Source organism: Lagenorhynchus albirostris, chromosome 1 (genome assembly GCF_949774975.1).
Source record: "Lagenorhynchus albirostris chromosome 1, mLagAlb1.1, whole genome shotgun sequence".
Taxonomy (NCBI): domain Eukaryota; kingdom Metazoa; phylum Chordata; class Mammalia; order Artiodactyla; family Delphinidae; genus Lagenorhynchus; species Lagenorhynchus albirostris.
This window is the reverse complement of record NC_083095.1, coordinates 77,321,069-77,336,135: the sequence shown is the minus strand read 5'-3', so window position 1 is coordinate 77,336,135 and position 15,067 is coordinate 77,321,069. Positions and strand designations below refer to the sequence as shown.

Genomic DNA, 15,067 nt, shown 5'->3' with positions numbered 1-15,067 from the left:
GACGCTCTGCAGAGCTTTCGGCTCGTGCTGCTTTTCAACCATGCCCCGCCCTGCCACTCAGAGCCCTTGTTTTTGTCTCACCCGTCAGGAACCTCAGGATGTTTCTGGTCTCTCCTCCCATCTTGGAGGGAAAGAGTGTCTTTTGCCTTAAGAAGAACAAGACACATATCCCCTTGGCTTCTTCTTTTTGCTATTCTTGTATCTGACAACGTTTAATGTTGAACGCTGTCATCATCTCATCCTGTGTGTCCTCGTTCAGTGAAGCGGCCTCAGTCACTCAGTGTGAGGAAGAGATAGGGCTGACTCACTATTCCCTGCACATAAACCTTCAGAAACAAAAAGGTTTAAGCGAATGACAAGAGGTCTTGGCAAAGGTTCCTTCAGGTCATCAATAACTTCTTTTGTAAATGCAGAAATCAATGTATGTGCAAAGTTTTCTTCCCCGAGATGTCAACTGGATGGAAGGTGTTGTCTCTGGTCCAGCTGAAAGAATCTCTGATGCAAGATGTTTCTTTTTCCTTTTTGAAGCAGTACAGACATGATCCAGGTGACCCAACCACAAATTGGCAACTCAACACCGATGGGTTGCTTTTCTCCTAGCCCTGCCTTTCCTGCATGCACTGAGGCCAAGATGGAGAAGCAAGAGACTGACTGTATCACAGAGAAGTCTTATGAAATGTCCCTCGGCCATGTCTCTGTTATGCTCCTCTAAGATTCAGTTTAAGTGTTCTAACCTGAGTATGACATCTAGAAGATAACCCAGCCTCTGGAAGCTTCAGTCTTTACAAAGGCAGCAGGAGAGCAAAAGCTCCCCTGTATCCGGAGCTGACTTGTTTGAGGTTCTGGGGTGGAAAATTATGTCTAAAGACCAAAGGAGGGGTGGACAGAGAGAGAGAAGGTCGCACTATTTGTGCTTTTGAATTACTGTCCCTTTATTCTTCCTGTCCCTCTCGGTCAGTTCTGGGGATGCCAGACACGGTGGAGGAGATGTGCCCTGACATCCCCCAGCTGGAAGGCCTGATGAAGGAAATCAACGACCTGGCCGAGTCAGGGGCCCGGTACACGGAGATGCCCCACGTCATCGAGGTGATCTTGCCCATGCTCTGCAACTACCTGTCCTACTGGTGGGAGCGGGGGCCTGAGCACCTGCCCCCCAGCACAGGGCCCTGGTGCACCAAGGTCACCTCTGAACACCTCAGTGTCATCCTGGGCAACATTCTGAAAATCATCAACAACAACCTGGGCATCGATGAGGCCTCCTGGATGAAGCGCATTGCAGGTACCACACGTGCCTTTCCTCCCCGGCCCCGACCCCAGCACCAAGACGCCTGGACTTTCTTTTCTTCTCTTAGTCTATCTTTAAGCTATTCCCCCTCCCCGCACTTAGTTATTTAACAGTGAAAAGAATTGACTTATTCCCCTGTAGAGCCTCCTGGAGCAAATGCTCCTGCCTAACTCCCCAACTAATCCAGGTCCCTCGAATCTCCAGGAAGCCCTTCTTGATAAACTCTACCCAACTCCCATGATCATTGCTTATTTGCTTTTGGTACTTAAGAATTCCATTTGCTCCTACAGTAATAATTGTCCATGTTTTCTCGGTAAGTGATCCTGCGTGTTTTCCACACGTACAAAACTCACTCCCATCTGGGCTGTACTGTAAGTTTCTAGCATTTGTATTTCACTTTATGCTTCCTAAGACGCTCTCTAACTTAGGTTCACAGTAGCCTCACTAGGAGTTCCGTCTTGTCTTGTATTCCTCCTTGCATGCAGTAGGCTCTTAATGAATGTTGTTGGCTGATTTTCTGCTCCTGAAACAACTCCAAAAGAGGAGAACCTTGGAAAATTAGTAACCACACTTTCCACAGTCAGGAAACCATGAGTATTTTAGTGTCCTCTTTCAGAGTAGAGTTGAGAAGACAGAAGCTAAAGCAAAGTCATTGCCTTTGATGGACCTGCGGTTTTGATGGACCATAGCTCCTAACCATAAAACACAGCGGTGGGATCAGTGGTAGCTATTAGCTTCCCGGACAAATGAGTAGATATTCCAAGGAAGAAAACTTCTACCGCCTTCCTGTCTCTGAAATGAACTTCAAATTATAAATACTTCGGGTACTGATGGCTCCTAGACAGTATAGACCTCTGGGAACATACGAGTAGATAAAGTTGGCATTCCTTTCTTACCTATTAGCCCAGGAATATTGTTAACCCTAAGGCAATTTGTTGAGGAGCTCTAATTTCTAAATCTGGATTAAGGGAAGGAAGGTGATGGAAGGATGGACTCCCTTAGCTTCCACAGAGGTGCAGTGGAAAGATGTCACAGCACCCTGATGGGAACTGAACGGGACCTGTTATTTCACAGGTGAACCCATATCTCATTCAGTTAGGCCGCTTCATTCCTGGTGCCTAAAACAGAGTCCATTTTAAATAGCAACCTCAAATCAGCCATATCTGGAACAGCCATTCCGATTGCAGATCCAGGGCAGAAATGCAGCCCGGTGAAGGCTGGAGTGTGAAACGTGAAGTTTCCACCTGTTGGTTAATGCTTCTCAGCAGAGAACTGTTTTCGCCTTCTCTTTCTAAAACAGCTGTATTTATGAAAGCAAAAAATAAGGTAAAGTGAGATTAAAAAGAAAAAGTGCTGGATTATAGGCTGTTTCTAGTCGAAACGCCCTACATGAAAGAACCTTTGAAATACACAAAACACGCATCAATGCACTTTGTGAATGGTTCATGACTCTTGAGAATTTTATTTCACTAATCTTTAAATAATTACTCTGATTCTCATCTTTATTATGGATTAGACCAATAGGATATTCCATTTAAGAAACTCGATGAGACATGTAAGTTTTATCTTTCTCTTCAAGAAGGCTGGAACCATAGTCCCAGGTCCCACTGATTGCTTGTTTCTGCTCATCGACTTCTAGTGGCGACCCCAGTCTGCCTCTCAGTTTATTATAGATGATAGTAGTTTCTCTGCTTTTCTCAGGGCCCAGAGGAGTCCCCAGGCAGTAGGTTGGCAGTTCTCAAGTCCTGGGGGCTGAGAACTGTGGTTGGGTCCATATATTTTTAACAAGAGATTTTTCTATAAACCAGAAAATGTAGTATTGAGTGCCTACTCTTGACTCAGCACAGTGTTGGTTATTATGAATAAAAGGTTTATAATCTCGCTAGTGAGCCAAAACCAACATGAATGTACTCTAAAATGAAACAAGATAGCCTGTTATGAAGAGCTCAGAGGTATAGCAAACACCATACGTGAAAAGTTAAACGGTGGCAAGGTTTCCCCATGGCCTAGAGAAGCAGAACAAGAATAGAGACCTTCTCCTGTAGCTCCACCCCCACCCCCAGCAACTGAGGCTTCGCGAGATGGAAGGGCAAGTGCTATCCTGAGTTGCCGGCTTTTCGCAGCCTCACCTTTGAGTATCCCTTCTTTCCTTTCATCGATTGTCATAACATGCAAAATGAGGGGGAGGCCCTTTGTTTGCAAACACAGTGTATGCCCAGCCAATCATCGGCAAAGCCAGGGCGGACCTGCTAAGAAGCCACTTCATCCCAACTCTGGAGAAGCTGAAGAAGAAGGCTGTGAAGACCGTGCAGGAAGAGGAGCAGCTGAAAGCCGACAGCAAAGGGGACGCCCAGGAGGCAGAGCTCCTCATTCTGGATGAGTTTGCCGTCCTCTGCAGAGACCTCTATGCCTTCTACCCCATGCTGATCCGCTACGTGGACAACAACAGGTACGGAGGCGGCCTAGGCAAGTCCCCAGGATGGAGAGACGGTATTGGGCTTTGTTGCAGGCGAGAGAGGGAGGCCACAGCTGCCACCACCAGTGCCCCTGCCCCACAGAATCCCCAGCGTGGGACCTCTGGGCAGTGATTCTACATGAGCAGTGGCATGGCCACCCCTTCCATCTTCACAGGCCACCACAGGGAAGAGGGGGTTAGTCGAATAAGGGCAGCAGCGACCCACTTCTGCCCCTCTGCTGCTCTGTCACACATTCATTCAACAGACATTACCGACTGGGTGTCAGGCACTGTTGTAGGCATTAGGGGACAAGAGAGAACAAAACAGAAAGAGCTGTTGGCCCAGGGAGCTTTCATTCCGGCAGGAGAGTGGGACAGGCAGACAATAAGCGAAACAAATACTTGCATGTTTACAATATACTTACTTATACACTTATAGATCTACTTATACACTTTACTTATAATTTACTTATCTAAGTAAATTATACAAGCAAAGTAAAGGGAATTAAGAGTGCCAGGGTGGCAGTTTTAAAAGAATGTTAACTGAGAAAGCGACATTTGAACACTGACCCGAAGGAGGTGAGGTCGGGAACCGTGCAGGTCTGGGGAAGGGTTATGTTCCCAGGAAAAAGAAACATCTGGTGCAAGCCCCGAGGAAGGGGTGTGCGTTGGGATGTTCAGGGCATCACGAGGAGGCCAGTACAGCTGGAGAAGAGTGAGGGGCCAGGAAAGCAGGAGGAGACGTCCGAGAAGCCATCTTCTCTCCACGGGGCCGAGCGAGATGAGCATCTGGTGCAGGTTTGAAGATAAGCTGTGATGTGATCTGACTCAGTCTTTGACCGCTGTGGTGAGGGATCAGGGCAAATAAGGAAGTGAGCAGACCGGCCGAGAGGCTCACGGTGAGCCAGTCGAGAGCTGAGGGTGCAGAGCAGACTAGTGGTGCCAGGGCTGGGGCAGAGGATAGGGCTGGGGTTTCCTTTCAGAGTCCTGAAAATGTTCTGAAACTAGGAGTGATGGTCGTACTAAATGTTGCTAATGAGTAATTTTATGTTACGTATATTTTACCATAATTAAAAAGAAAAAAACAAAGAGTTGGTGATGGCTGGGACCAGGCTGGTAGCAATGAAGGTTGACAGAAGATGTCAGATTCTGGGCCTGTGTTAAAGGTAGAGCCCTTGGGACTGCAGATTGGGAATAAGAGAAAAGAGGGGAGTCAAAGATGCTTCTGGGCAAATGGAAGGATGGAGTTCCCAGCAGTTGAGTTGGGGAGGATTGTGGACACAGAAGGTTTTTTAGGGCAAGATCAGGATATCACTTTCAGTCGTGTTAAATTTGAGCTTCCTCTTCAATACAAAAGTGAAAGTGTTGAGTGGGCGGTTGAATATATGAGTCCAGAGTTCAGGAGGGAGGTCTGGTGTAGACATGAGAGTTTGAGAGTCATCCATACGTTGATATGTGGTCTTTGAGCGACATGAGACGGGATGAGATAAGTAAAGGCTTGAGAGGGAGAGAGTTGAGTTCTAAGGACTCAGCCCATGTGCTCAGGTCAGGCAGAGGAGAAGGAACCCGTGAGTGAGACTGAAAGGGAGCCACCAGTGAGACAGGAGGAAACCAACAGAAGGTTGTGTCCTGGATGCCAACTTCACAAGGGATTTCCAGGAGGAAAGAATGATGAATGAAGGTTATTGGTGACCTTGACAAGAGCAGCTTCGATGGAGCGATGGAGATGAGGACCTCTTTGGAGTAGGTTGGAAGAGAATGGGAGAAAAGGACTTGGAGATAGCAGTACAGACAACTTATTCAAGGAGTTTTACTCTAAAGGGGAACAGAGAAACGGGCTGCTAGCTGGGGGAAGAAGTAGGCCCAAGAGGAGAGTGTTTAAGATAGAGAAGGTGCTTGGAGGTTTGAGGAGGAAGGAGGCAGCGCCCAGGGAGAGTGGGAGAGCAGGTGGACCAGGGAAGTGGGTGGGATTGCCGGGCACATGCAGGGCCCCACTGGAGATCTGCGCTCGTGAATTGAAAGTGGGACCCATTGGCAAGTCGTGTTTTTCTCCAGCCAGTTTGGCTGCCAGGTACAGGCCCAGACTGGGAAGAGAGTTGGATTTAACCAGGGTTGGGGCTTTGCAAAATGAGCGTGACAAAGAAAAATGGGTTAGGGAGTTGAGGGTGTATATTATAGGGTAATTCTAAAGATTGGCCATGGGATTTAAGCTGGATGAGGGGGAAATGAAGGCATAGGAGCCTAATGTTCATGAACAGGCAAAGGAACGAAGGACTGTAGGTCCCAGTGGAAGGCAAAGACCAAATAGATGTCTTTATTATACCACACCCTCCTAAAGTTTAGAGGCCTAAACTGTAAGTTTGGGAAGGTTTAATTTTCAAATACTCCATTGTAGTTACTGAAAAGACCTAGGGATATTGGGGGGAACGTTGCTGACCTTTTGAGTGTTATGCCATTCTGTCATGGGCAAGGAATACGTCTGGATATGCCCATTTTAGCATTTAGCATTTAGCATTTCATAAGGTAAATTGTACTTACTGTTTAAAATATTTACTTAAGATTACTTATATTTAGCTTTACAAAATAAACATCTTACACACACTATATATAAGTGTGTGTGTGTGTGTGTGTGTGTGAAATTCCTTACCTATCTGTGGGGAATTTTACTCACTGTCTCAAAAGAAATCCTGCTTTCAGGGTCATCATTTTAGTCATTTCTGATAACATAATTATGTTAGCAGGTTAGCGAAGGAATTGGTCAGAGTTTGAGGTGAAAACAGCAATGAAAGTAGAGTAAGGTTGCCCCTGGGATAGCTCTTTAACTGCATTTGTCACTATTGACAATCAAGATGCAAGATAGAGTGTGTTCCACTTACACATTGTTTGACAGTTGCTAAAAATGGCAATGTCAGAGAGTCTTTGAGATCATCACTAATTCATTCATCCCCACTTTTCAACCCTTTCTTCCCTGAACACCAGGGAGCATTATGGCCATCTGAGCCTCACTTAGAAATACTTCCTTCCTGTGTGTGTGCCTTTACCTCCTTCAAGTTCTTTCTTCACCCAAAAGAATTGGCTGGCTTGGAAGCACGGGATTGTGGAGTTGGCAGGAATAATAGAGGCCAGCTCATCTTACCTATAACTGGATGAATCAATACCCTCTTCCCTTTTCCTAGTGGTGCATTTCCTGCCTGATTGTCCACCACGGTTATGGAGGACAGGTACAGCCATACTGTGCGTGCCTTCCCATTCTCGTTTCAGACAGTTAAAGCCATTTTGGTTCAACTCTTTCTCGTTCATTTTTTTTCTTCCAATTTTATTGAGATATAATTGACACACAGCCCTCTGTAAGTGTAAGGTATACAACAGAATGATTCGACTTATATACATCATGAAATGCTTAGAATAAGTTTAGCGAACATCCATCACCTCACACAGATACAAAATAAAAGATACGAAAAAGTATTTTTTCCTTGTGATGAGGACTCTTGGGATTTACGCTCTTAACTTTCACGTATAACATACAGCGTTGATTAGATTAATCATGTTGCACCTTACACCCCCTAGGACTTACTTATCTTATAACTGGAAGTTTATACCTTTAACCACCTTCATCCAATTCCCCTTCCCCCCACTCTGAACCGTTTTTGAGTTCAGATCTGTATCTCCTATCAACTCTGATTTTGCTCTCTAGAGCCACTCAAAACTACTCCAATCTCTCTTGTGGCAACTCTTTAAACATTGAAGAGAGCCGTCTTGTCCTGTCCTCCCCTGTTTTCTCTCGTCATATTAAACCTTTGGACTTCTTCAGCCCTGTCACAGCAGTGTTCCAAGTCTCTTCGACAGCTGAAACAGTCATCTGAAGAGAAGCTTCTGTGGGTCAGTGTTGAACCTGAAGCTGACCCAGAATAAGCAAGAGCTCCCAGCGTGCTGTGGTCCGAGCAGGGCGAATCAGGGTTCCATGTCCTCATGCCGGGAGATTATACATCAACACAGGTTCAACAAACCTCTCTACACAAGGCCGCAGCGCCTCAGCCTCCTTTCTGGAAATCAGACACACTCTGAACAGAAACGACCAACTTTAAATAGTACGATTTTGGGTGAAAACCCATCTCGCAGACTGTTGAAGGGAATCCAAGTGAATCCTGTGTGGTGACCACCTCGGGCTGTATCCTCTACAAGAGGCTCAGGAACAAGGCAGAGATAAGCTCTTAACTCTTAGTCAGACAACTGGGCGGTTAATATAGGAACATGGCTTTACTTTCTTTCAAAACCTGATAACTGGCTTTACTTTCTTCAAAAACCTGTTAAGTTGTCATTTTGACAAGAGCAGTCTAACTCTCCTTTATTCTCCTGCCTTTTGTTTCTGTTTTGCCTCTAAACCCAACTGTCTTCCCCACCTACAGCTTTGCATTTCCCAGCTGCCTTTTGGCAGCATGCAGAGCAGATGATATAAGAAACCCACAGGTCGGTTAAGTACCTCCAAAAGGATCAAATATCTGAATGTTGAGAAAGGTCTGAGTTCTGTGGAAGGCTGGGAGCAGGGAGGAGAGAGTCTGGTTGCATCATTTGGGGGTAGGACGTATACGGGCAAGTTGGAGAGGCAAGGTCAGGTTCTTCTGTCCTCCTGCAAATACTGACTTAATCTGGTTTGAGAGGTGCAGAGAGTTTACGTTCCTGGGGGAAAACATTTAACGGTGGGTTCATGTGTACCCACCATTCTGAACCTGAAGAAGGAACCTCACTAAAGACAAAGAGTAAAAATCTGCCTCTTGGAAGAAGGGTGTTGAAAACAAAATTCATTCAGCTGAAACTGCATTCCCATATGAAGGCAAAGGTATGCAAAGCCTCTTTCTCCTGTGAGCAAATGTTTACCTGAGATTTTGTTTTCAGTGTTCCTGCGACTCACACTGGCGGTGGCTGTGCTTTTCCTGGGCGGGATAGGATGTGACCCCTTGCCTCTTCCCACTCAAGGCACAGTACAAGCCTATAAAGCACATTTAAACCAAAACGCTGCAGAAGGAACAGCTGGCGGCTCTGATAAAACCTGACACTTGACCCTGAAAAAGCGCTCCTGAAAAATCAATATGAAAGAAATCAAAAAGCATTACCAGTCTCAAGCCTCGAGTTTGGATTGCATTTGGCTTCTAGTGATGGATACCTTACAGAGTGGCTTAAATTAGAAGTTAAATCTCACACGTGAAGGAAGTCCAGAGATAGCCAGTCCATGGCCAGTACGGCTGCTCTTCGTTAGAAACCCTCACTCCTCTGTCTTTCTGTCCTCAACATTGGCGTCCATGTTCAAAGTTACTTCAGGTGCAACATGCCAATTAGAGTTTGAGCTGTCATGTTTTCATTCCAGAGAGGAAGTAGAAAGGCAAAAGGGCACCTTCAGCTATCTGATCCTTTTTAGAGAGTTTTCCAGAAGGCTCATCCAACAACTTCCTCTTCCATCTCATTGATCAGAACTTAGCTCCACGGCTGTCCCTCGAGGGGGGCTGGGTAATGTGACCTTCAGCAGGGCACAGTGCCACCCGGAGTAAAATGGGGGTTTGTGCCTAAGGAAGAAGAGGATGAGTGTTGGGCAGACCACCTGTAGTGTCTGCCTATAAAGGAGAGGCTAGTTGAGGTAGAAGACAAGGAAGATTAGACAAAAATGTCCAAGAGGCTGGAACTCAGGGCGGGAAGGAATTGAGGAGATGAGAAAGGAATCCAGAGGTGGTCTTGGCCTCATGAGTCTTCACCTTTCTTCCTTAGCCTGGTGCCTTCCGTGAATGGGCAGACGGTACAGGCTGCTCAGAGCAATTCAGTCTGATGTCCCAGGGCTTAGGGAACTGGCTTTTTGATAGCTATTACCATGCATACCACCAAGGGACATTAGGTTTTTTAGACCATTCATGACAGCCCCAAAGTTTTCTTTAAGAAAGACGATAGACAATTTAATTTCTAATGTGTTACTTTATGCAGATATTTACTCACCCAGCCGTTTCAAAATATAATTCAAACGCACAAGATAGGGGCAAGATAACTTTTAGGAAAATGACTGAATTCTACTGCAATTGAGCCTTCTTGCCGCCGCTGTGAAATTTCCTAACCTAGCCTAGTATTTTTTTTTTAAATGAGTAATGCCTATTTATAGGGAATTTGCAAACCATTTCAAAGGGCATAGGAGGTGTTTGGTCTCTGCCTATACACTTTATATAACAGTTAAAAAAAATTATTGTCTTACAGATTTCATTCATAAAAGTGGCTTTGAAAGGAAAACGGGCAAGGCCTCAACTGTTTATAGAGTGCTCACAGTTTCAGAGGTTTGACAAGATTAGATGTCATACTGACCAAGACTTTCCTAGTCTCGCTAGACTTGAGGATTAAAGGAGGCCTGTCCCAAAACTTAGAATGTAACCTTCATCACCTCTTCAGTTTAAAGGAAAACAAAACCTTACCTTTGACCATTTTGAAATGTTGATTTCTGACATCTGTTTGCTAAGAGAATCCTGGAATCCTTTGGTAACATGGAAAGATTATTGTAGGTCTTCAAAAATACCTACAACAATTGCACGCCTATATCTAAGCATGCAAGGAATATATTGATATTTAGTCTCTCTGAAGATTGCCTTCTATGGGATTGCAATTTTATCCGGATAAATGTGTGCATCTGATGTCGGTATAATTTTTAGAGTGTGACTCTTTCAATCATTGCTGAATTCCACATGCATATTCACTTATCTTTCACCTCAGATCTAACTGGCTCAAAAGCCCCGATGCTGACTCTGACCAGCTCTTCCGCATGGTGGCAGAGGTCTTCATCCTGTGGTGTAAATCTCATGTAAGCACAGATGGGGGCCCTGGATTTAGAGTTGGTGGTGAAAGGTACACCTCAACTTTCTTGTAACGTTTGCTTTTTTATTTCCCCCCACTTAGAACTTCAAGAGGGAAGAGCAAAATTTTGTGATTCAGAACGAAATTAATAATTTGGCATTTTTAACTGGAGACAGCAAAAGCAAGATGTCAAAAGTAAGTCCATAGAAATCAATTCCAAAGACTCTCCAACCTTGACCTAAGCTACATGTCTTGGGTGTATGAAGGGATTAGCTCCTACTGCGTTTAGGTCAAACAACAGAAACCAACAGGTCCACTGTTCTTTCTTTGAGAATGAGCCAGAAGAAACTGCTCTCAAATAAGCATGGTCATCACATTTTATGAATAAGTAGCTGCTTTGCGCGTCAGAAAGTTTAAGTTTCAAGACTTGCCTAAGGCCTCCGAGAGGTCTCCAAAACAGAAGCTGCTGTTACTTGTTTTAAAGTAGAACTACTTGCTGTGTAGAAAAGCTACAAAAATACATGTGCCTAGAGCCACCTTTTAATTAGCTGTGAGGACATTGCCTTGTTTTGAAGATTTCATAGACACATATTCTTACAGTGCACTTGTTTTCTTCCTATCTTGAACATCTAGTAGCTGCTTTATTTCAGCTGTGCTGACCTCTTAATGCCTTCTGTTTATTTTCCACGTGAGTTGCATTCAGAAACCCAAACATTTGTCCATCCCCCTGCAGGGAAATGTTTGAAAGAGGGCGTTCCAAACATCTGTCTGAAAACAGAGTCACCTACAGGGAGGGTGTCGCAGTATTGAATACAGGAGGGGCAGCCGGCCTCCGGGTTCCCCCTGAGTCAGCTCTGCACAGTGAGGTTTTGCTGTTTTTATTGGAGAGAATTCTCAGATGCACTCCTTTAGGCGTACACACAAAAACAAGGCTTACTTAAATGTGCTGTTTCGTTCCCGGCTGTCATGGCTTACCTGGACTCTCTTCCCCTGAGAAGCGTGCCTGGGTGAGGGTTGACTGTACTGTCACGTATAAGAGACATGTGACACCTGAGATGTGCATCTCTCTCACTGCTGGTACAGTGCTGCCTCTGAGGACCAGGAAGGTGGAGTGTGCACGGGAACCCCTCAGAAGTGAGAACCAGTTCTGGAAAGATGACAGTCGCGGGTTTGTAGCAAAGCTCTTGGGGCAACCTTCCAAATAACCATTTGGGATAGAAGACCTTTGTATGCAGAGCTGCAGACCAGGGGCCACCAAAAGTGAAAACTTCAACACCCAAAACTTCACCAAGCGTGCCTAGCTCTGGTCAGCTGCAATCACTCTGAACTTTCCATCCCTTCCATCTTTAAGCTATGTTGACATTAACACTTCTTCCAGCATCCAAAATTTGATTCTTAGAGTGTAGAATCTGGTATGCGCTGTTTGGTAAAGTTTGATAAATAGAACTGTGCACGTACAATGTAGAGAGATTAGGTGTATATATATTCACATTCAGGAGGAATCTTTGCTGCAAAGGAAGCTTACTTAAGGTGCATCCTTTTGTGCTTTGGATAATTTTTATTTGATTTTCCAAAGTTTATTTTGCATTTGACTTTTGGCATACACAGCTTCTCATGTGAGGTACAGGAGGAAGGATATTTTCAGACTCCTGATCCCTGGATATCTATCCCTAAGTTCCCTCTGAAGGGTCTTCTTACAGCCATTACAGTGTCTCGTTTGACCCTGTCCACCTACCGAAAGTCACTGAATCCCAGACAGATTCCTTGCTACCTTCAACTTGGGGTAGATCTTTTGGCTTTTGACTGAACCAGCTAGCATCCATTGTTATTGTCAGCGGATGGCAAAAAAAGCAAAGAAAATGATTCCGGTACAAGGATTTGGATCCCAGATGAGCAGAAATGGCAAAGATAATCTCAGCCCTCTGGTGATGAATGGCTACTCAGGGTCCTTGGGTTTATACTTGGAAAGAGAAGAGGTGACAAAGAATGATGTTTCAAAACTAACCTACTGACAGACTAACCTGAAGTTGTTCATTCACATCACTGAACGAGGAAAAGGGTATGTTAGTCTTGTCAGAGGATGAGCGTATTCAGAACCTGTGCATCTTTCCTGCTGGTAAGGTTAGTCCATAGGAGCAGATGCTTTCATTTCATTTCCATTGACATTGTATGCCAGTTTTTTCTGAGATGTGTTGGAGAGGGTCAAAGTTACAGTGTAGTGGATGTAAGGACACTCCCTAGATGTTAAATAATATTTGCTGTGCTTCTCAGGGTAACAGATATTCATATTGTTCCTGTGGCCTCAGTTGAGGCACAAAGTGTAGTAGCAAACAGGACTAGAGCCTGAAAGGAAGCGAAGTCCCACTCTTGGCCCAGCTGCTCGGTATAGGTATGGCCTTGCATCGTTCACTTAACTTCTCGGGGCCCCAGTTTACCAATCTGTAGAATGGGCTTGAGCTTACTGCCTGACTTCTCCCAGCTCTACTAGTAGGCCCCGTTGGAAAGTCAGTTTTAAATGCATCTCTAGAATTGAATAATGTTACATAAATGCAGCACATTATTTCAGAGAGAGAGATATCATACCTCCAATAAACAGCAACTCATAGCCATTTCTGGTATTTTTTGGAGGTAGAACTACATATTGCGAGGATGGGGAGGGGGTATTCTCTTTATTACCAGCTGAATCCCCATTGCCTTTGCCTCCCTGAAATTACATGTTCTCTCTACTACCTGATCTGCATGGTCACCTGTGCTTGCTTTTATCTGCACTCATAATTGAATTCTGGTGTTGGATAAATGAAGTTGGCCTCCATGCATGTGGCAGAGATATGTGTGCTGGAATGCTGCACGCCCACACACACTGCACATGCCATTGCAGATGGAAAGGAAGTGGAAAAAATATACAGTGGGCCACACTGTTCTTACTTGATTAATTGAATGTCAGTTCAAAGATGTGTCCTTTTTTCCAGCAGCTAAAGCACATTTTGGGGAGAGCTCATTGTATTGTATTTTGTTTGTATAACACCAGTTTGCAAATATATGTTCAGCAATACATAACTAAGCTGAGCACGGTGTTTTTTGTTTTGTTTTTAAACTCGTTTTGTTTTCTGGAAAAATGGCAGCAGCTTCCTCAGAGGGGAATGGTAAGTTAGAATGTGTTTAGCCCAAGAAATGCCAGTTCCTTGACCAAGATTATAAACAGTAAAAGAGTTGTGATGCAGCCCATGTTAGAGTGCCTCGTGTAAAGCCGCCCCACCCCATGAGCGTGATTTCAGTGTATTGGAAAAGGGCAGGGAGGAGTTGAGAAGACACCTTTATGCTTGTCCAGGGTATTCAGAATGACGTGTGTGACTTAGTTTGCTTCTTCTTCCCATCCCTCTAGCTGCTCACTCTCCTCTCTCTCATTCCCTCCACCCCCCCCCACCTTTTTTCACTTTCATTTGTATTCCCTTTGCTCTTGCACTTGTGTAGTTCAAGTGCTCTCTCTCCCTCTGGCCCCCTCCCCCGTCTCTTCTCTCTCCCCCTTCCTGTTCCCTCTCTCTCTTCTTCTCCGTCTTTCCCCCTCCCCCTCCCCCATTCACTTCATCTCTCTGTCTCCCATCCCCTCCCCCCTTCTCTCTACCATTCCCTCCTCTACCCTTCCCTGTTCTCTTACTGCCCTCCCTCCTCCTTTGGTGCCTCTCTCTCTCTCTTTCTCTCTGTCTCACTCTCCTTCTCCCTCTTGCTCTCTCATCCTCAGACTGCCTTCTGGACATTCACCTTTCCCTCTACCATCTAATGTTGGGTTGACTGGTCTCTACTTCCCTCACCCTCTCAGTGGGGATGAGCACTTCAGATGGCACAGCTCTGCCCTTGTTCCAAAGCCTCCCCGTGTGCTGTCTCAACACAGCACACCACCTACCGTGTGCTGTGTCCTCCTCCAACTCCTTTTCCCTTAAGAGTCTCTGTTTTTTTAAAGTTCACACATAAATTGTCTATTTGGTCATAAACTATTGGTGATAAAGTGTGGGGAAATGAAATGATTTTGAAGGTATAGGAATTTCTAGATTTCTGTTTCGGAAATAAAAAGTTTCAGCTAACATTTAGAAGATGCATAAATAGATCGATAGATAAATACATATTTACATACATACATAAATAAAAGCATTTCCAGCATTAGGGAAATGCATTGAGTTAACTAATCCTAGCAATATGTGAAGAAAATAATAAAATTAGAACCTATAGCATGTAGGAGCCTTTGACCTAAGGTATATTTAAAGGTCACAGCACAGAAGGGAGATTCCCCATCCTTTGGGCTGTGGGGTGATCCTGAACCACCTTGGATATTCCTAGAGTACATTTTTTAGAAACTTTTTTTAGGGGAAGCACACACATGGCCCGTTAGTTCAGTTCTCCCTACTCTTTTTGTAACCACAGATCTTCTGGAGGTGATAATGTGGTGGGTGGAAGGAAAAAAGAAAATTGGGGTCTTTGGTTACATGACAGATTGTCTGCATCCCACCCAGGTG

The 15,067-nt window shown here is 44.8% G+C and overlaps 1 protein-coding gene across 1 annotated transcript in view; it reads left to right on the top strand.

Moving 5' to 3' along the window:
* RYR3 (ryanodine receptor 3) overlaps positions 1-15,067 on the top strand; it is a 563,044-nt gene that overhangs the window by 494,132 nt on the left and 53,845 nt on the right. The window contains 4 exon segments of the mRNA XM_060146948.1: positions 959-1,279; positions 3,494-3,734; positions 10,479-10,566; positions 10,662-10,754. Of these exon segments, the coding sequence (XP_060002931.1) occupies positions 959-1,279; positions 3,494-3,734; positions 10,479-10,566; positions 10,662-10,754 (743 nt within the window).